The following is a 21,949-nucleotide window of genomic DNA, read 5'->3' as shown; positions in this document are numbered from 1 at the left end:
ACACTGTTGCTCCCACCATGGGGATATAAACCCCCTCACTTCCTTCAGTCCTTCCTCCAACTCCTCTGCTGGGACCCTCAGTCCAAAGGTTGGCTGTGAGCATCTACCTCTGTATTTGTCAGGCTCTCGCAGAGCCTCTCAAGAGACAGCCATATCAGGCCCCTGTCAGCAATCACTTCCTGGCATCCACAATAGCATCCAGGTTTGGTGATTGTATATGGGATGGATCCCCAGGTGGGGGCAGTCTCTGGATGGCCTTTCCTTCAGTCTCTGCTCCACACTTGGTCTCCATATTTCCTCCTGTGAGTATTTTGTTCCCCCTTCTAGAAACACTGAAACACCCACACTTTGGTTTTCCTTCTTCTTGAGCTTCATATGGTCTGTGAATTGTATCTTGGGTCTTCTAAACTTTTGTGATAATATCCACCTATCAGTGAATGCATACTGTGTGTGGTGTGTGTTCTTTTGTGACTGGGTTACCTCACTCTAGATGATATTTTGAAGTTCCATTTTGCCTGAGAATTTCATGAATTCATTGTTTTTAATAGCTGAGTAGTTTTCCATTGTGTAAATGTACCACAAGAGGGACATCTGGGTTGTTTCTAGCTTCTGGCTATTATAAATATGGCTGCTATGAACACAGTGGATCATGTGTCCTTTTTACATGTTGGTGTATCTTCTGGGTATATGCTGGGTCTTCAGGTAGTATTATGTCCAAATTTCTGAGGAACGCTCAGACTGATTTCCAGAGTGGTTGTACAAGCTTGCAATTGCACCAGCAATGGAGGAGGGTTCCTCTTTCTCCACATCCTTGCCACCATCTGCTGTCACATGAGTTTTTGACCTTAACCATTCTGACTGGTGTGAGGTAAAAATCTCAGGTTTGTTTTAATTTGCATTTCCCTGATAACTAAGGATGTTGAACATTTCTTTAGGTGTTTCTTAGCCATTTGAGTTTAAATAACACCCTTCACAACAGTCACAAATAATATAAAATATCTTTGTGTGACTCTAACCAAACAAGTGAAAGATCTGTATGACAAGAACTTCAAGTCTCTGAAGAAAGAAATCGAAGAAGACCCCAGAAGATGGAAAGATCTTCCATGCTCATGGATTGGCAGGAATAATATAGTGAAAATGGCCATATTGCTGAAAGCAATCTACAGGTTCAATTCAATCCTCATCAAAATTCCAACTCAATTATTCATAGAGTTAGAAAGAGCAATTCTCAAATTCATTTGGAATAACAACAATCCAGGATAGCAAAAACTATTCTCAACAATAAAAGAACATCTGGGGGAATCACCACTCCTGACCTCAAGCTGTACTAAATAGAAATGGTGATTAAAAACTGCATGCTAATGGCACAGTGACAGGCAGGTAGATCAATGGAATAGAATTGAAGACCCAGGAATGAACCTACATATTTAGGGTCAGTTTATCTTTGACAAAGAAGCTAAAACCATCCAGTAGAAAAAAGACAGCATTTTCAACAAATGGTGCTGGTTCAACTGGCAGTCCGCATGTAGAAGAATACAAATTGATCCATTCTTATCTCCCTGTACAAAGCTCAAGTCCAAGTGGATCAAAGACCTCCACATAAAACCAGATACACTGAATTTATTAGAAGAAATAGTGAGGAAAAGCTTTGAACACATGGGCACAGGGCAAAATTTCCTGAACAAAACACCAATGGCTTATGCTTTAAGATCAAGAATCAACAGAGGGTACCTCATAAAATTACAAAGCTTCTGTAAGGCAAAGGACACTGTCAATAGGACAAAACAGCTACCAACAGATTGGGAAAAGACCTTTACTAATCCTACATCCAATAGAGGGCTAATACAAAGAACTCAAGAAGTTAGACTCCAGAGAACCAAATAACTCTCTTTAAAATGGGGAACAGAGCTAAACAGAGAGTTCTCTAAAACATGTTCTTATACTATTTCTGTGTTGTTTATAAAAATCATAATTCTTACTACACAAATACCTCATAAGTTGTTCATGTATTTGCATATTAGAACAACTTCAGATTATTCTCCATACATTAGACAGCTTACTTAACATCCTCCCTCTGTGCAGTCTTCAGTGACCTCCTCTTTCATTTGTAACAATAGAGGTGTCCTTTCCCACTTCCTTTCCTAATGCTCCACTCTTCTTCCAACTGCAGTAGTCTCAGCAGCATGGACAGAGAGAGGGAAGAAATTGGGTGGGAGAGGGGAGGGAGGAGGTGAAAAGAAGAGGTATGTAGAGAGTCAGGGGGAATGCCCAGAGGACCAGGGGAATGATTGGAAATATGCAGCAATGGGGTTAGGGGTCAGGACGAATCTCTGGAAAGTCTGAGAGACCTGGGATGTGAGAGGCTACCAGGACTCAATGGGGATGACATTAACTGAAATGCCCAACAATGGGGATATGGAACTAGAAGAGACCACCTCCAGTAGATAGACATGGTCCCCAGGTGAGGCAGGGGGCCACCAACCCATCTTCAAAATTCTTAACCCAGAATTGTTCCTGTCTAAAGAAAATGCAGGGACAAAAATGGAACAGAGACTGAAAGAAAGGCTACCCAGTGACTGCCCCAACTTGGGGCACACACACCAAATCCTGACACTGCTACTGAGGCCATATTGATAGTTCAGACAGGAGCCTTTCAGAGGCTTGGAGCGGCTCTACCAGCAACTAACTAAGACAAATGCAGAGAGCTACAGACAGCCTTTGGATCGAGGACCAGGACCAATATGGAAGAGTTAGAGGGAGGACTAAGGAACTGAAGGGGATTGCAACCTCATAGGAAGAACAACAATGTCAACTAACCTGGACCCCTCAGAACTCTCAGAGACTAGGCCAGAAACCGAGGAGCATACATGGACTAGCCTATGGCACATGTGTACCAGAGGACTGTCTTATATGGCCTCAGAGGGAGAGGATGCACTTAATCCTGTAGAAACTTGATGCCCCAACAGAAAGGGATGTTGGTGGGGGTGAGGTGGGGGAGGGAAGATGGGTGAGGGAGCACTTGCTCAGAGAAGGGAGGTGAGGGGAGCATAAAGAACTTGGGAATGGGGGACCAGGAAGGGAGATAACTTTTAGAGTGTAGATAAATAAAATAATTTAATAAAGATTAAAATAGAAGAAGTACCACAGTCTCTTTGCACCTGCCCTGTTTTTCTATTTCAGACGCCCTTCCCTCAGTAATGTACATGGCTCACATTCTCCCTTCCTGGAGGTTTTGCTTAAGTGCTGTTTCCTCACTAAAGCATCTACTTGTTGTGCACATGGCTTAAGATTGCAGATGCCACCTACCCCTCCATTCTACCCCAAATCTCTCCCACCAACTCCAAATCTTGTTTTGCTTTTTAGCACATAAAGTTCTCATACATCCTATACTTTCTCTGCCAGTCTGTTTCATGTCCAAGCTTCATGAGGGCAGGAAGGCTGTGCCTTCTTTTTTTTTTTTTTCCATTTTTTACTAGGTATTTAGCTCATTTACATTTCCAATGCTATACCAAAAGTCCCCCATACCCACCCACCCCCACTCCCCTACCCACCCACTCCCCTTTTTTGGCCCTGGCGTTCCCCTGTACTGGGGCATATAAAGTTTGCATGTCCAATGGACCTCTCTTTCCAGTGATGGCCGACTAGGCCATCTTTTGATACATATGCAGCTAGAAGGCTGTGCCTTCTTACTGACTCCTTTGTCCCCAGATTTTGTTGCTCAGTTGCATCAGAGCATTCCCCGAGGTCTCCCATTTCATCCAATGCCATAAACATACAATTGTAAGCATTGGCTGATGTTATATATCCCAAGCTCCATAGATGGTTATGTGTTTGAAGGGTTGTTTTGTTGCTTGTTTTTATTTCATAGGATTTTGGTCTACTTTTGAAATTTGGTAATGGGAAAGTCCAGAAAAGTTATTATACATGGTCTTCCTGTCCTACATATTATATGAGTCTTTAAAAATAACTTGATGACAGAGTCCTGGGACCATTACAGATGTTTTCTATTTGAAGACTGCCTGAGAAGAATCTTGAATTTCTTTGCAGAACTTCTCAAATTTTACTACAAAATATAATGTAATAGAGTGTATTGCATCATTATTTATGGATAGCCCTTTCTATTTCTATTTTCCATTATATGATTTTTATTTTAAATTCAATAAGTTATCCTAAGACTCACCATGTCTAAATATAAATTCAATACTTCTAGTCTCTTCCCTGCCAAAGTTCTACATTTTCAGAAGTGTGGATACTTGGAAAACCTCCTCTAATGTGAGGGTGACAAATCCAAGGCACAATTTCTTAGCTGTAGTTTTAAATAAAATTTAATGAAAATGCAAATATATTACTTTATATATCATTAAATAATAATCATAATTATTCACATAGTTAAAGATATAAAATAATTATATATAATTATTTAATGATATAGAATTATAATATATATGATTTAATACAGTGGGATTATACTCTAACAGCCACATAGGAAGGGACCCAGTGTCCTGATTATCCCCTCCCAAGGCTTTGCATAAGATATGGCTCTCCATTAGGAATTTACTCTTACTATTAATTTTGTTAAATATTAGGAAATAAAAAAGAAACCCTGATTAAATTGTTTAATAGCATGCACACAGTCCTAGGTTCTATTCCTAGCCAAAAAGAAATAAATGAAGAGGAGGAGGAGGTGGAGGAGGAGGAGGAGCAGGAGGGGGAGGAGCCAGATCAGGAAGAAGGAAAAGGAGAAAGAGGAGGAGAAGGAAAAGAAAAAGAAACTGCTTCTTGACTCTCACATGGACACATAATTTTAGGGGGGGAAAGGAAACATAGGAGAAAACAATAAGCTCCCTTTGGAACAGTTCATCAATGTAGGAAACACAGACAGGTCAGTCCTTTTTCTTCTTGATTAATACGATGCTGGAGACTAAGTAAGTTGAAAGGAAGATATCTATTTTGGCCTATAGTTCTGATTCAGGAGTATGAGGTCATATACAGTTCTAAGTCTTTCAGCCTTCTTGAGATTCACAATAAAGTGAGTCAAAACATATGTTAGCAACAGGTCCAAGAATAATTTTCTAACAATTCTGTGATACCATATATGTAAATACAAAGGCAGATCCAAAGAAATTCTTATTTTGGAAAAATATTCCATAAAAGCATGTGTGATTTTCTGTTTTCAATTTTCTTTTCAGTAATAATTCTTACTTTTGCTTACTTACTTTTTCACATAATCATTGGCACTGATTTGCAAGGAAATCTTATGAGTGACTAGTTTTAAAGTAAGGAAATTCCATTCATATAGCTGTTATCTGCGAGCTTGGAAAAGACCACCATTACTCAGTGATACGAGGTCAAGCACGGAGATCCTGGCCATAGGAAGCGGGGGGAATTTCTACTACCCAGGATGCACAGGGTGCTCCGCCAATACCCATAGTACGTGTGGTAGCACAGAGTCACTCCATAATCAAATGGAATTAGAAAAAGTTACATAAATTATAAAACCCTGTACTAAGCAATATGATGTCCATTTCTTTTCTTCAGGATAGTCAGCCACTTTTATATATTAATTATGATATACATTTGAGGAAGCAAACAGTGGCGATGTAGTCCTTCGAAATATGCTGTCAAACTGGAAATCACACACCTGAGAACAGGACTTTAGGAGAAAACACACCCCATTATGTTTTTTTTTCATAATATGGTATATGTAAATAAATTCACCTAAGCAAAACTGGACTCTAGAAATTTAAGCCTGCTGACATTGTTTATTAATTATTTTCCTTGTGTGGATTTTCCCCTTGGATTTCAATAAGCAAGTAACAATTTTGTCTACTCAGGGGACCGATGAACAACTGAAGTTCAGAGAAGAAACTAGGCAGCAATAGGCACATCCCATTTACAGGTAGCATGTGGTATGTAAAAACCTGGGTGATTATAGACATATATGTAGAGTGATACATGGCACACATGTATAAGAGCATAAATGTAAATTATATATCAGTGTGAGACAGAGAGGCACTAGTTCACTTCTCATTGTAGCACTGGGCAAAGGTTAAGCAATGTTTAAAAAAAAATCTGTTAAAGTCACTCTCCCGGTTCCTCTGGCTCTCACAATCTTCCCATCCTCTCTTCTAAAATGATCCCTGAGCCTTAGTAACAGGAGCTTCATTGTAGAGGTCATCAGTTAGAACTGGGCTCTACACCTCTGCAATTTGATTGGTTGTGGTTTTCTGTAATGGCCACTGTATGTTGCAAGGAGAAGTTTCCTTAACAGGTTGGGAGGACTACACTTGTCTATGGGTATAACACAGCTATTTAGACTGTAGTTACAAATTGTGCTGGTTTGGTGTAGTGGCAGTTGTCCTGCTTCTTAGGAATGTCAGAAGCTACACCCATAAAGTCTCAGCAACACAACTGCCTGAACACAACCTGAAGAGAGAGGATATAATAGACATGCTAACACGCGCCAACGTTGGTAAACAGGGTATGAAAATGTACAGTTTCCTATACCTTCCTTTGCCTTGAAATAATGACATGGAGACCTGGTATATTTATTAAAAGCTTCTTGCACTATAGCTAGACAGGATTCACATCTATTCTAACCCAACTATGCAACCTAAGACCCAGCCATGTGCCCCATTACCTGCATCTTGGTCTTGCCCTAGATGCTCCTGCTCCATCCGTGTCTTTATCAAAACTCTCTCATGGTCGCCTTCTCCTCTTCTTTCCACCCTGGTTTCCCTCACTTGGATTGGAAGTTCTGCCTTAACTCTCCTTCTCAGCTATAGGCTGATCAGCTTTTATTAACTAATCAAAGTTGATTGAGAATAATTTTTACACAACATTGAGACAAGAAATGCTTCAATAATCATGACAGTGCTAATGTCTAGACTTAAACCAGATCTCTGGGCACAGTAACCAGCAGCTGAATACACAGTGCACAAAACCATCTCACAACAAGGGGAAAGAAAATTCCAGGAGGCCTCAACCTTACACAATGATCTACAAATAACTAAGGAAATAATCTTCCCTGGGGAAGTGCACACCAGTCGGTTATCCAATACTAAATGCTCAGCTCTGGAAACATATTTAAAACTAACATTAAATAGACATCGCAAGTTGTATTTATATATTTAGAAACACATTCACACACCACCACCAACAACAACGGTTAATTTAAAAGGCTGTAAAATCAAGGAGGGTAATATGGAAAGGCTTGGAAAGAAGAAACAGAAGGGGGAAATTACTTTTACACACACACACACACACAAATTTAAAAATCACTTAAAATCACTGTATTAATGATAAAATATTTATATTCTTATTACAAGCAGTTCTGGGGTTAAATTTCCTATAGAAAAGCAAAGACATTAGAGGCCAGAACAACCCAACACACTGGGATTGGTCTAAAACGCAAACCTCTGTTTCTTATATCAGTTGTCAAACACTCCTACTCACTTAAAGGCTCCGCTGGGAGACATTCATATTCTGCTTCCCTGGAAGATGCAATACTAAGTCCAAGAAAAGTCTTTTGCTAGTGTTCTTTGTACTGTGCCCTGAGCTGGCGCCATGAAGACACAGAGAGCAGAGAGGACTGTGGGACCGCAAAGGCCGTGGGCAGCAGTGGCAGAGACACCCAAGCAGTCGAGGCAAGCTATGAGGGCTGCCCGAGAACTGAAGAAGAAGCTGCTGAACAGTTTGAGCATATCCAGGGCAGGAAGAAAGCTGTGGCGGAGAGACGGAGAGGGAGGAGAGATGGGTGCTGTGGATGAAGGAAGAGAAAGGCTGTGAAGAACCAGGGAGGAGAACCTGCAGACTCTGGCCTCCGGAGCTCTGGGGAGCTCTCAGATGTACACACAGGTTGAGAGAGAGCTGTAACACTGGCTGCTGTCAAGGAATAAAGAATCCTAGTCAGCCCAACTGGAAGCTGCAATCCAGGCTCAGTCAACAGCTCAGAAATTCTGTTTCCTGGGTCCACAAAGGAGTTATTAGCACTTGTAAAGCTGATACATGCCTGGGGGTGGCTGCAGTATGCTTCCTGCTTCCACCACTCACTGCTGCCAAATGCTGAGAGATATGCCAACTACAAAAGATACTATGAAGGGTCTCCCTCTCCTTCCCTACCCATGTTTGCAGCTGAGAGGGAAAGAACTTCAGCCAGTTTGTTGGTGACCAGTCTACATGTACATAAGTGTATTAAGGAAACAGATGAAAATATTTGGTGTTATATATGCATACAAATGTCTGAAAATGTTAGATAACAGTAAGCTATTGAAAATGTTCAGACTGCATTTTCAGACACACAGCCAAGCTTTTCTAGAAGAGCGACCTCCGCTGGGAAAGGCCTCCCCTTGTTGTCTTTCTCTTCCTCTTCCAGAACTTCACTGGGGAGTCTTTGGTGGGGATGTAATGTATGAAAAACAAACAAACAAAGTCAAAACACAACTCATGCTTCACGGTGAAAATTATGTTAAAAATCAAAAGAAATGTTTGAAACAAAACAACATGATGCACAGTATAGAAAGTCCAAGTCATTGTTAATTCTCTCCCTTAACTCACCCTACTAATTCCACATTGAATGAATGAGTGAGTGAATGAATGAATGAATGAATGAATACTACTTAGTTTTCAGACAAGCAGTAAAAGTGGATCTGATCACCATATCACATCTTAGTTCTCCCTGTCTATGGAGATGCCAACTTTATGAGTCACTGCCACCAAGGGGCACTAGTTGACACTACACACAGAGTTCCTGGGAGAAGTTCTGTCAGACTTGAGGCTTGGAATTGTTGCCTCCATTATGACAATAGAGTTTTCCCTGCAGTCTAGTCCTTGAGTTTTGTGAGCATCTCTCATTATTTGTATGTTACAATCCGCTTCCGACCACCACACAAATAGGCACAGAAGGTGTGAAGCTATCGCCTGTGGGTTCTGGCCTGGAAGGAAGCCACTATCCTGTGTGTCATTAATTTGCCCATTAACATGATTCCCTTTCCCATGTCCCTTCTTGCCATTTACTAGGACGGCCCCCAAGTTTTATCTCGAGTGACACCTAGTGGTGCCATGTCATAAGAGAAATCTCTAGAAGATAATCTCTAAATTCTTTCAGCCCTTGAATTACACTGCAGCTCCCTGCTCCTCTCACAAACTCTAAAGGGTTACAACGCAAGCCTGGGCAGGATGGGCTGGGGTAGGAGGGAGCGGGAAGTTCCTTCAGCTGGCTGGAGCACAGAGACACACATTGCGGAGTTTTCGGAGGAAGACGCCAACAATTCACATTTTTCTCTTCTGTTTTAATTTATGATATATCTATCTATATATAAATATATATCAGAATGAAACCCGGAATGTGGCATTCCGTATTGCAAAGCCGTTTCAAAACCATCACTCAGCAGACCCAATGTGGTTCAGCAGTCATGTGTCTTATTCCTTTCCACTGATAGATCATAAAAAAAGTTGGACAAAGTCAAAAGAATTCCCAGAGAAGAGAGGGCTTCCATCCAATAAAACTTTCTTCTTAAATTTTACATGCAGAAAAGAATATAGCAAACATACATGTGTCAAGATTTTCTTCACTAAAAGGATGAAAATATTATGTTCAAAGTTGATCCCATTTTGTTTTTGTTCTTGTCTCTCAATCCAGCCACACTAGCATCCCTGATATTTATATTGTTTATTTTCTACTTCATTTTTGACAAAATAATTTATTCCATACGAAATGTATGATTTTGCACCCATATTATTTAGGACATATTTTCATTATATGCTATATATTATTATACACTACGATTCATCTTTTGGCTTAATAGCTATTTGTACTTAGATATATAATGTGAGTCCATTTCTTTTGCCTGCTGAGTTCTGCTGCAGAAAGAGATTGGTTAGTCTCTTGTAGAACATTTTCCCAGTAATGTTTTCCAATCAAAAACAATGTTATCCCCACCTCCCAGTGGCTAATTATTCCAGTTCTGTCCTTGTTTGGAACTATGGCTCCCTGGCATCATGCCCACTCTCATAGTTACAGGGACATTCTGCACTTATTCAGAACAGATATTTAATCCCTCTACACTCTAGTCCCTGGGGTACCAATAGGATCCATAGATGCTACTTTCCTTTGTCACTTTCTTTCTTTGTCATTTCTGGTGGCAGTGGTGACATTGGTCAGTCCCCAAGGTTTTGTGTAAACCTCGTGTTGGAAAATAACAAGGAAGCTAGAGCCTTTGAGGGGGATGATTAGAAGCCAAGGAGGCCCAGAGAGGCTAAAGATAGAGCAGGACCATGGTGTGCAACCCTCCCTACATGGGCAGGATTGGAAGATTTGAGCCACGTTAATAATGGAATGAACATGCAACACTTCCAGCCTTTTATGACATAGAGACTTGTAATCATCCTACAAGGTAGAAATAAATAACAAGTGCAAAGAAATACCCAAGAGAACCCAGGAATGCAAGCAAACAAAAAATTCACAGTGTTATGGAAAAGGTAGAATTTTGAAAAGAGACTCTAAAACATAATAAGTTCCTTTATTAAAAATAACCATGAGGAAAAAAAAAAACAGGACTCAATGTAGCAATCAAGGGCTGAAATAAGTGTTGTTCTTTCCACTTAACCGCTCAAGAAAAACCATTGGAATTCAGTGAAAACAGTGGTTCCTTGCTAAATTATTTGGCCTGTTACCATCTTGTTCTTTCTAGCCCAGCAAAAGACTTAACAACTAACAACTTCACAACCAAAGCACAAGGGGAGGACAAAAGGGTTGTATCTTCCTACCAGTTCTCCCAGGAAGCCAAGTTATTTGGCCTGTCTACCTTTCCCCTGAGGAAGCAACATTCACATCATTTGTCTTTATTTGCTTTGACTCAGAGCTCCTTCCATGCAATAGCTCTGTTGTCACAGCATTTGTTAAAGCAAGCCATGAGAACTCCTTGATTCAGCAATGGCCTTGGGAGACATGACCAAGTGCATCTAGTGAGCAACTGACCAAACACAAAAGTCAAAGGATGGACTGTCCAGAGGGGATTGTGAAACTGACACACTCTTGGGTATCCCCAAGCTACGTACAGGTGCAGGGCTATGCACATGTCAAAGACATGCCTGAGAAGGCCCAGGCTCTCACTACATTCTGATCTTGTGACTCTGCAACCAATAAGGAAAAGTCAAAGCAGAGTTATGAACTGCAGGAAATTGTAAAGACATTTGAACATCATAGACAGACACACATGCACATATCTACATACACACATGCATACCCACACTCACACACTTACACACACACATATAAACACAAACACAGACACACAAATACACACATACAAACATGCACACTGAGCATCTTAATGAAGGCTGGAAGACTAGTTATTTCAAACCCTTTTAGTAAGTCTGCCTAATATTAATAGAGGTCTACTGAAGTGAAGAGAGAACTCTGTAGTCACATATGACAAATACTTTTGAATCAGCAGAATAAAGTGAGGGAATTTGCTACACTGATAAAATAAAAATCCATCTACAATAACAGCAAGAATAACGACAAACACAGACACTGCATTATAGTCTTTAAAACATCCAGGTTTTCGTGAAAATTTCCTGTGTCTGACAAGGAAAAAGACATTCATACACAGAGAACTGATTGTGTGTGTGTGTGTTGTATGCTCGTATACATGTTTGTGTATGTGTGAAAGTCAAAGTCTTCCTCTATTGCTTTCCTTGAGTTTTCAATACTGGGTCTCTTACTGGATCTAGAGGTCACAGACTGGCCAGGCTAGCTCCCACCAGGCTTCAAGGACCTTTTCATCTTTGCCTCTCCAGCACTAAGAAAATAGGCATGTGTCATTTCACCCAGCATTTTATGTGAGTGCTAGAAATTCAAACCTGTGTCTCTATTCCTAAATCCCCGGAAGGAAGACTTTTAATAAATTATTACAAGAATAGTCAACTAAAAAGGATGTACAAAGAACTGAAAGTACAGATACAATGCCCCACTTTTATAAAATAATCAAATGCTACATGAGATCCTGTCTATGGTAATCAAATAGAAATCATAAAACAGAAAGGCAAGATAACATAAATGAAATGTGCTGAGGTCCCAACAGCAGATTTGAGTAAGAGGAGGGGAAAAATTCTGTAAGCTTGATGGCATGTTTATTGCTAGCCAACCTAAAGAACAGATATAGAGAAAAATAGAATAGAAGCTTATTACTCTGGGACACCATGAAGTACACTGACTTATGCATAACACAAAACTCAGAGGGAGAAGAGAATGAAGAATAGGGCACATATCTGTAAAGATAATGGCCCAATACTCCCCAAATCTAATGAAAACCATCAATTCTAAGAAGCACAGCAAACTTCAAAGGGAGTCTCTGATGAGTTCTAAAGGATCTCTGAAAGAAACAAGTAAAAGTCACTATATTAGAACAGGACGTCATCAATCAAGGTAACCTGATCTATGATCAGAAACCATGGGGGACCGAAGCCAGTGGGATACCATTTTCAAAGCATCAGAAAAAAAAAATCAACCAGCATTTCTAAATATAGCAAAATCACTCCCCTGAAACTGGAGTATTGAAGACATTTGGACAAAACCCTTGCTTGCTTGATTTGGTAGGATAACTTCTTATAATAATTACAATAGATAAAATATGAAGGGATACTATCCAGTAACTCAGTAACATGACAAATACATAGAATGCAGAGCTAAAATTTATAACAGCCAGTGCCGTTATCAGCAAAGAAGATAGCTGGTTTGTTGGTGCCAACCTGTAAGCCAAGCTACTCAGGATGTTAAGGCAGGAGCAGCACAGGCTCAAGACAAGCCTGAACAATTTAGGAAAACCTTTGTCCACAGAAGGTAGATATACATGTAGGGATGTAGATAGATGGATAATATAGCTAGATAGCTATGTATCATAGCTAGCTAGCTAGATAAGATAGATAGATGATAGACACAATAGACAGACAGATAGATTGATTAATAGGTTGAATTTTTAAAAATATATATTAACGTTCATTATTGAAATTTAGAAAGAGAAGGAGACTGGGCAAGGTGACGGTTTGTATATGCTTGGCCCAGGCACTATTAAGAGGTGTGGCCTTGTTGGAGTAGGTGTGTCACTGTGGGTATGGGCTTTAAAACCATCAGCCTAGCTGCCTGGAAGGCAGTGTTCTCCTGTTTACCTTTAGAACAAGATGTAGAACTCTCAGTTCCTCCTGCACCATGTTTACCTTGATGCTGCCATGCTTCTGCCTTGATGAAAATGGACTGAACCTCTGAACCTGTAAGCCAGGCCCAATTAAATATTGTCTTTATAAAAGTTGCCTTGGTCCAAGGTGTCTGTTCACAGCAGTAAAACCCTAAGACAGGCAAGATGATGGTTGAGGAAGACCTACCAGTGAGTATCTTTCCAAAAATTTGAACACCCTTCTGTACTGGCTGAATCTCGTGGAGGCATTCCCCAACTGAAGCTCCTTTCTCTGTGATAACTCCAGCCTGTGTCAAGCTACCATGAGGCCTGACATGATGCAGATTTTATAGCTCCTGTTCTGTGGCCTATGTGGGGAACCATTTATACCCAAGTTAGCCTGGCACCCAAGGGATATTTTCACCGCCCTTCCTGTAAGTTCAGCTGTTGTCATATAATGCAGAGGAAGATCACAAGCAGGGGCTGAGTGTAATGCAGAAATGAATACAGGACTTTGGGAACCCAGTATTGGGTCCACCACAGTGAACCCCAACACCAGACAGTATCAAGTAGCCCTTGCCCCTGGGCCAAAACCCATGGTCATAACTTCTGAGCCTGTTAACATCAACCATGGGCTATCCCCCACTGAGATATACTTATGTCAGCCTGCATTGACAGCCACTATTGAGTGGACCTGTGACATAACCTCAGAGAATGTGTAAATCCCACTAGCTATGAGGTACAAATACAGGCAACTTAGCATCAGCCTTGATAACCAGGTGCCTTGCACCTCGGCACTCTGTGCATGAATTTTATAAATGTTCTGTGTCAATGGATGTACAATTGAGGATTCTAGGTGTAGGCTGAAGTATGTTGGTCTAATGTGGCATGTATTCTTATGCTAATTTGGGTCTCCCAAAACTGCATGAGAGGGTCTGCACCATAGCTTCTGGGAGCTGCTCCCCATTAATTCTGCTTGGTAAATAAAGATGCCAGCAGCCCATAGCTGGGGAGAAGAGAGAGGGGAGGGGTTTAGTTCTTCCTAGCTTAGAACCTCGAGGAAGGAGGAGAGAGGGAGAGTGTGCAGGAGAGAAGAGAACAGAGCGACCATGAAAGAAGATCTTGCAGGAAGGAAAACCAGGGCTGCCATGTAAAAGGGCCAAGAGAATGCAGCCCAGAGGGCTGCTCACCTGGGCCAAGAGCAGCCAAGATGGAACATAGAAATTAGTAAGTAATAATAGGGTTATGGATAGAAAGTAGATTATAACAGCATGGAGGTTAGGCAGTTGCCGAGCTGTTGTGTTGCTCAAAGTGTATTAAAATATAAAGCCTGTGTATGTATCTTTCATCTGGGAACATAAATTGTCTAAGATGGGAAGAAGTTCTACACTGGGATTTATTAAAATATAATATTCTTACTATAGTAGGCTCCAATTTTGCCATAAACTGCCTCATGGTTTATTTCTATCTATTTTACTTCTACAAATTAAGTAAGAAATATAGGGTTTTTTTTTAGTCCTTGCCAATATTTAAAATGAACTGTTGTTTTACTGTTATTTGTTATTTTTTAGTTTTAGCTAGAAATTAATAATTAATTGGTTTTTATTTCCACAAAATCAAGTATGATTAATTCTTCTTCCATATACTTGTTTGTCATTCAGTTTTCAGTGAATCTTCTATCAAAATCTACCCAACTTGTATTGAACTGTATTTCCTTTCAGTCGTAGGGAAGCTCCCCTCCTCAGTAGAGACAGTGCGAGTCAGCATCCCTGTGCATATGTTAGCACAATGTAGCCAGGTGCCACATCCATTCTAGAATGGAATCTTTGAAACATGCAGTTGCCATGACAGGTAGCAGCATTTCCAAGGAATTCCATGGCTGAAAACTATCCAAAAGGACCTATATGTGGCAGAGTTTCTCTTCACTACTTCATGTCATCAGAAACTACAGAGAAATTATAGACAGGTAAGCGGTTGTTTTATTATTTCTGTATCCCACTCATGGCCTGCTTTTTTCCTATATCTTCTCTTAGTTTTTACTTAATGCTGTTGCTTTATTCAAAGAAAAACAACAGCTATGTGTAAATTAGGAAACTACTTTGCCACTGACTCATGAGAGAAAAGCATCTGCAGTCTGGATGCTAGGAATATAGGGAAAAAAAATCAATGGCCCAGCCAATGACTGGTATTTGAGATCTTGAGAGCCACAGAACTGATACCATGCATTTCAGCCAAATTCTAAAGGTATGAGACCAAAAATGTTAAGCATAGGAGAATACCAGTGTCCTAGCTAAACAGCCAGGCAGCAAACAAATTGAAAACGCTGGCTTTGCTGTGCTCTTTGTGGTCCTGGACAGACTGAGTGATACCCTCCCACACTAGGAACAGTTGCTTCCCTATACAGTTTACCAACTGATATGGTAGTCTCTCCCAGAGATGTTCTCACAGGCACACCTAGATCAGACTCCAATAACTCAGTCAAGTCAGGACACACAATCCACCACCAGAATATCTATCCTCTTTTCAGCTTTAATCACTTACTTTTGCCTTGCAAACCTGTGGAGCCATTTGTGCTAACTTCTAACTAAACTACCAATCAGCAGGTACCTGCTAGAAAAATGTCTTCTCTAAACAGCTTAAGTTCTAAAACTGTATTTCTCTTCAGAAAACATTTTTCCTTAATATATCTAGATTTTAATAAGTCAAGAAACAGACAAGTTTCATCAAGTAGAGAATATCTTATAAGTCTAGAAAACACAAAAAGTAATCAAGCTAGGCATGGCGGTACAGGCCTGTGATCCCAGCCCTTGGGTGGCTGGGATGGAAAGGTTGTAAGTTTAGTGCCAGTGGAAGATGACAGAGACCCATTCTCAAGAAAATCACTGATCATATAGGGCATTAATTATTAAAAGTAAATCATAAGCAGGATAGCAAAAATTATATTACAGAGAAAATTCTAGACCTATCCTAACATTTCTTCATTTGAGAATTTTGGGGAACAAAGTGTTACTGAAGCAAAGCCTTAATTTAGTTCGTTTATTGGAACATGGAACATTTAGAAATAAGAGATGCATAGATGAGGTAGAAGGGGATTTGAAAATCAATACGACATGTTTAAAATGAGACTTTATCCACACAGAAAATGCTGACTTTATCTTTGGTGATGGGAACAGTGAGGAAAAGATGAGCAGCTTAGACAAAGAAATGAAAAGGAATGTAGTCTTTAGAAGTCCATCTATGGCTCAATACTGAACTAAAGGGAAGCTAATGAGACTGGACTAAACAGGAAACAACAGAGAAGTAATTGAGACAAAGAATGGGCAGGGGGAGGTTATTTCTATAATATTGTAGGGCTACCTGTTAACTAGCAGGGAAACAGAAAAACTTGGAGTTATGGAATAAGACTAGTTGCCCACTCATGGATAAATAGAAAAAGAAAAAGAAAGACAAATACAGTATAAAGTATTAAAGTATTGTTCTGTAATAAGGAATTAATTATGTTAATTACAGAAAAGTCTGTAGAACTAGAAATGATCCTGTTATGCAAATTAGGGCAGACTCAAAAAACAAATGTCCCATGAGCCCTCTCATGAGCAGAATCTGGACTTTAAAGACATGAAAGTAAGAGGGACATTGCAAAGAGAAGGATCAGCAGGAAGACAGATGAGCATGGGTAGCCTTGGGGTGACGGCAATGATAATGTGGTATGTATGCATGGAACCACAGTGAAACCCCTTATTTTATACAACTAGCATATGTGAACCAAAGGTTAGTTAACTATCAAATTCCCACATTTACTTCTGGCACAAGGGAATCCTCCACAACACAAAGCATTTGATGTGAGAGCACCACGTCTTCATTATGAACATGTAACCATTTCAAAGGAAGCAACATAAACAGGGATTCCGTTAAAAATGGAGCAGAGGAACTCACATGATATGTACTCACTATTAAGTGGATATTAGCCCAGAAACTTAGAATACCCAAGATATAAGATACAATTTGCAAAACACATGAAACTCAAGAAGAACGAAGACCAAAGTGTGGACACTTTGCCCCTTCTTAGAATTGGGAACAAAACACCCATGGAAGGAGTTACAGAGACAAAGTTTGGAGCTGAGACAAAAGGATGGACCATCTAGATACTGCCATATCCAGGGATCCATCCCATAATCAGCCTCCAAACACTGACACCATTGCATACACTAGCAAGATTTTGCTGAAAGGACCCTGAGATAGCTGTCTCTTGTGAGACTATGCTGGGACCTAGCAAACACAGAAGTGGATGCTCACAGTCAGCTATTGGATGGATCACAGGGCCCCCAATGGAGGAGCTAGAGAAAGTACCCAAGGAGCTAAAGGAGTCTGCAACCCTATAAGTGGGACAACATTATGAACTAACCAATACCCCTGGAGCTCATGTCTCTAGCTGCATATATAGCAGAAGATGGCCTAGTCGGCCATCAATGAAAAGAGAGGCCCATTGGTCATGCAAACTTTATATGCCCCAGTACAGGGGAAAGCCAGGGCCAAAAAGTGGGAGTGGGTGGGTAGGGGAGTGGAGGAGAGGGTATGGGGGACTTTTGGGATAGCATTGGAAATGTAAATGAGGAAAATACCTAATAAAATTTTTTTTAAAAAATGGAGCAGAAACAAATGTCAATTAAATAACTGGGAAAATATTGTTAAAGAGGAAGTAACCTACATCTCCACATTTAATAAACAAATTTTATCTATATAAAGTGAGCTTCAATGTAGAGATGGAAGAATTTAGAGAACAAACGTTGCAACTTGGGGGAGCAGAGGAGAAAATAGAACAAGGGCCATGATAGAAACAGACAAAACACAACCAACACTCCCAGAAAGGTGCTAAGCGTGCAGAAAAGACTGGGGAAAGTTAAAGAGACATAGGAAATTTGCATCACTAACAGAAAAAAAATTATACAAATCAAGATACTTAACTAAAAGCTGTCATAAACAATAGGCTGAAAAGCCTATGTCTCTAGAGAGGTTAAAATAACCAGTGATGCCTTAAACCCCTTAAAACTACACACTTAAAAGATAAACAAAGAATTCTTTGAAAATCCAGGGCAAGGCTCTGCACAGAAGGAAGGAAAAAGTGAGCCAATCTTCACATCTTCCACAGCAGAGCTAGATGACAATGGAGCGACATCCAAGAAACCCTCTTGGAAAACATGGTAGCCCCTGAGTGCCATAAACAACCAATGTTTTTATTCAGTAAAGTAAAACAAACAGTTCTGAACATGAGAAGAGTTGGAGAATTGTAATTGCCAGGAGCTCTTCAGCAAGCTAATAAAAAAGGAATTTTATTAGTCCAGCAAGAAATGACTAGAGAAAACCTGGTCTTGTATGCAGACTTCATTCAAATATGGAACTAAAACATAAAGGAAGGTGAAGGTGCCATTAGCAAACTGTGTGGAAATATTATATGTGACATGCTAATAAAGTAATAAAGTAGAAAACATGGAGAAGGTCATATAAATACAGTGATGGCGTTCTGTTAAGAGTTAGAGATTATTAATTAATCAAGAACTAGAAACACAAGGCATGAAGATTTTATTAAGTAACTTAGTCAAATATAGTTTTATATGAGGAGTGAAAAAAGAGGAGAAAATACATGTGAGAAAATTTTGTATTTGCTTCAATTTGGGAAGCAACAAGTTCTGTCTCAAGTTTGACTTTTTAAGTAAGTCAACTAATCATTGTATCAAAAAGATAAACCCTGCTAAGGACAACCCCCAGCTTTGGGAGAGAGTTCATGACACTCTCTGTCTCTGTCTGTCTCTCTGTCTCTGTCTGTCTCTCTGTCTCTGTCTCTGTCTCTCTCCCCCTCCCCCCCCCTCTCTCACACACACACACAGAATGAAAAAATCGTAATAGAAGATTTAAATGTAACAACAAGAAGACATAACCTAAGCTGTGGGGACATTAATAAATGGGTATTGGGTATGGAGTGGATATAATAAATGGGTGTGAACTGTATAGCTATTAAAAGACATGAATCTGGTTAAATTATAGCCAAATGCCAGGGATACAGATAGTGGTAGCATTTACAAATGAAATCTTTCAAAAGTTTGAAATTAAACAGCTTGAAAATAAAAAGACAGGGAAAACCATACTGGAAACAGAGCAGTAAGGACAATATAGAACAGAAAAGCTGAGCTGAGCTTTGAAGTATTGTATATGAATTTGTTATTGTTTTTTACAAAGAATTGCACACTGAGGATGTACAATTCATAATGACTACAATTATGAAAAGCCTGCCTGTATAAAACAAAAGAGAAACCTCAATATTCTTTTTTTTTGAAACCTCAATATTCTTGACCCCAGCGTTCCTGCCTTTAAAAGTTAAAATAAGAACTGAGCCTCTGAACACGCTGGCTTTCATTTTTATTTCACATCGAGTTAAAGGGATTTCAGATATAACTAAGGGCAGTGATAAGTTGTCTTTGAATATATCTAAAGAGATTATCTGAACCTCAGGAGTCCTGTAATTCCATCTCTAATCCGTTGGAAGCAAGACAGTATAATTTGCCCATGGACAGGGTCTTTAAGATGGGAAACGGTGTTTCTAGAACATAAGGGGTGGCTTTGGCCCAAACCAACAGAGAACAAGGCAGAAGTCTGATGGACTCAAGATGTGTTATACCAATAACCTAAGTGACCCTGAAAGAGGATGTCTAGCTTCAGATGACAGAACAGTCCTGGTTCACATGACAGTGACTGGAGAAAAGGGACCCTGAGCAGAGGGTATAAATAAAAACCTATGCTTAGTTTTGGACCTACAAAAACTAAAACGACAAAGCAAAAAATGACAATTAGGAAATTGAATGTGCAGGACTTGGGGACCTAAGATGGGAAATTAATTTTGTATTAATGTCCTGTATTGCCTTGTAGCATCATTGGAGGACTAGTTCACGTGGCAATATGATCCAAGAAACTACAAACACAAGTAAGATTTTAGGATGTGTGTGGTGGTGGTGGGGAGTGTGTATGTGTGTGGGGGGGGGTAGGAGAGAGGGAGGGGGAGGGAGAGAGGGAGGGGGAGGTATGGGGAGGGGGAAGAGGGGGAGGGGAAGGAAGAAGAGGGGGAAGAAAGAAGAGGGGGAAGGAAGAAGGGGGAAGGAAGAAGGGGGAAGGAAGAAGGGGAAGGAAGAAGGGGGAAAGGAAGAAGGGGGAAGGAAGAAGGGGGAAGGAAGAAGGGGGAAGGAAGAAGGGGGAAGGAAGAAGGGGGAAAGGAAGAAGGGGGAAGAAGGGGGATGAAGAGAGGGAGAGGGGGCTAGGGGGAGAGGGGGAGGAGAGGGGCAAAGAGAGAGACAGAGACAGAGATAGAGACAAAGAGACAAAGGCAGGGGATCTGTTTTTGTTTCCCAGTAAGACATTCACAGCTCTTACACTATATATTATGATAAATATTTTTGCATAAATTCCATAAGAATAGAAATAACACAAATTTTCTCTTGTCATATGCAAAAAGTAAAAGTGGAAAACTTTAATACATATACATATTAAATTTTCTGATTCTACTGGATGGATGATATTGTCACAGAAAACTTTTTCCATTCACAATATTATCAGTTATATTCTGGAGAGTTAACAAGCATTGACTCCTTATCAGGAAATTTTACGACAAAAATTATTATGCACATTTTCTTTTTATTAAAAATTAATGCTGAGATTTGAATCATAGATTGGATCATAGGTTCCAAAACACACTCTGCTTAGAATAAATGCCACTCAATTTTGGCACATTGCTCTTTCATGAGAAGGCCTAGTGTTTGCTACTTTCTGTTAAGTGTTGCTCTTGGATATACACAATGGATGTGTGTGTGTGTGTGTGTGTGTGTGTGTGTGGTGTTGTTGTTGTTGTTTTACCATCTAAGTCATTACAACTTGAATTTTAGAGGTAAGGTCTAACTACAGTAACAAGAGAATTATTTCCATTGTTCTTTACATATTCTTTTTCCTCTTCCTCCCTAGTGACCCGCCTCCAGACTCTGCAGTCCTCTGTGACTTGGTACCATGTGGTATGTGATATTCTAAAAGGGCATTCATTAATGCATCCGGAATCTCCTCAAGGGGGATCATTACACTCACAGTCTTCTTGCAGATTAAAATTAAAACTTAACTTGTGTGGATAACAAAGAGCAAGGGCAACCTAGTGGGAACCCAGGTTTTACCTTATTCTCTCCTATAGCATTATGATCTCATTCATTTGGAAATGGCCTTCAGCACCAAGTTAAAAAGGATCCACACCAATCCTACTGATTCTCCATCCACCCCATCCCCTGCCACGCCCTGATGGTTCCTCAGTACTCTGATACCATTACCATGGAAACCACCAAACTGCAGCCCCTCTCCCTCAGCTCTGCACGAGACAACATCATTTCTCTGTTGAGAAGCCATTCTGCTTTGCATCTCTTTTTCTACTTATCTTCCATGATCCCCTTCCCCCTCCCCCCGGCTTTTCTTGGCCTTCACTACTAGAGGTCAGAGAAGTAATTTTCTTTTTTACTTTTCTACTCTTCTAAGTGTGTAAAATACCCTTTGTTTTCAGTAGTTATTCATCTATCAGTTAAAAAGGACATGGATTGAAATATTGAACTTTTAACAAATCCTATCTCCATTTTACTATCAATATTTAATTTAAGTAAACATTGGTACAAAAAATAGCACCACAATAAAATGTGTAAGCTTTCAGGAGTAGGTCAGAATAGTTATTAAAACATTTCTACATAGTTTTACTATGGTAC

The 21,949-nt window shown here is 40.0% G+C and overlaps 1 protein-coding gene across 1 annotated transcript in view; it reads left to right on the top strand.

The window, feature by feature from the left end:
• Nucleotides 1-15,032: 15,032 nt before the first annotated feature.
• Nucleotides 15,033-21,949, top strand: part of Mroh9 (maestro heat-like repeat family member 9) — a 61,369-nt gene continuing 54,452 nt past the window's right edge. The window contains exons 1-3 of the mRNA NM_030071.1: nt 15,033-15,141; nt 20,094-20,148; nt 21,177-21,223. Of these exons, the coding sequence (NP_084347.1) occupies nt 20,124-20,148; nt 21,177-21,223 (72 nt within the window). The 5' untranslated portion in view covers nt 15,033-15,141; nt 20,094-20,123. The remainder of the gene's footprint in view (nt 15,142-20,093; nt 20,149-21,176; nt 21,224-21,949) is intronic.

This window comes from Mus musculus, chromosome 1 (genome assembly GCF_000001635.26).
Source record: "Mus musculus strain C57BL/6J chromosome 1, GRCm38.p6 C57BL/6J".
Lineage (NCBI taxonomy): Eukaryota > Metazoa > Chordata > Mammalia > Rodentia > Muridae > Mus > Mus musculus.
This window is presented reverse-complemented; position numbering and strand designations above follow the sequence as displayed.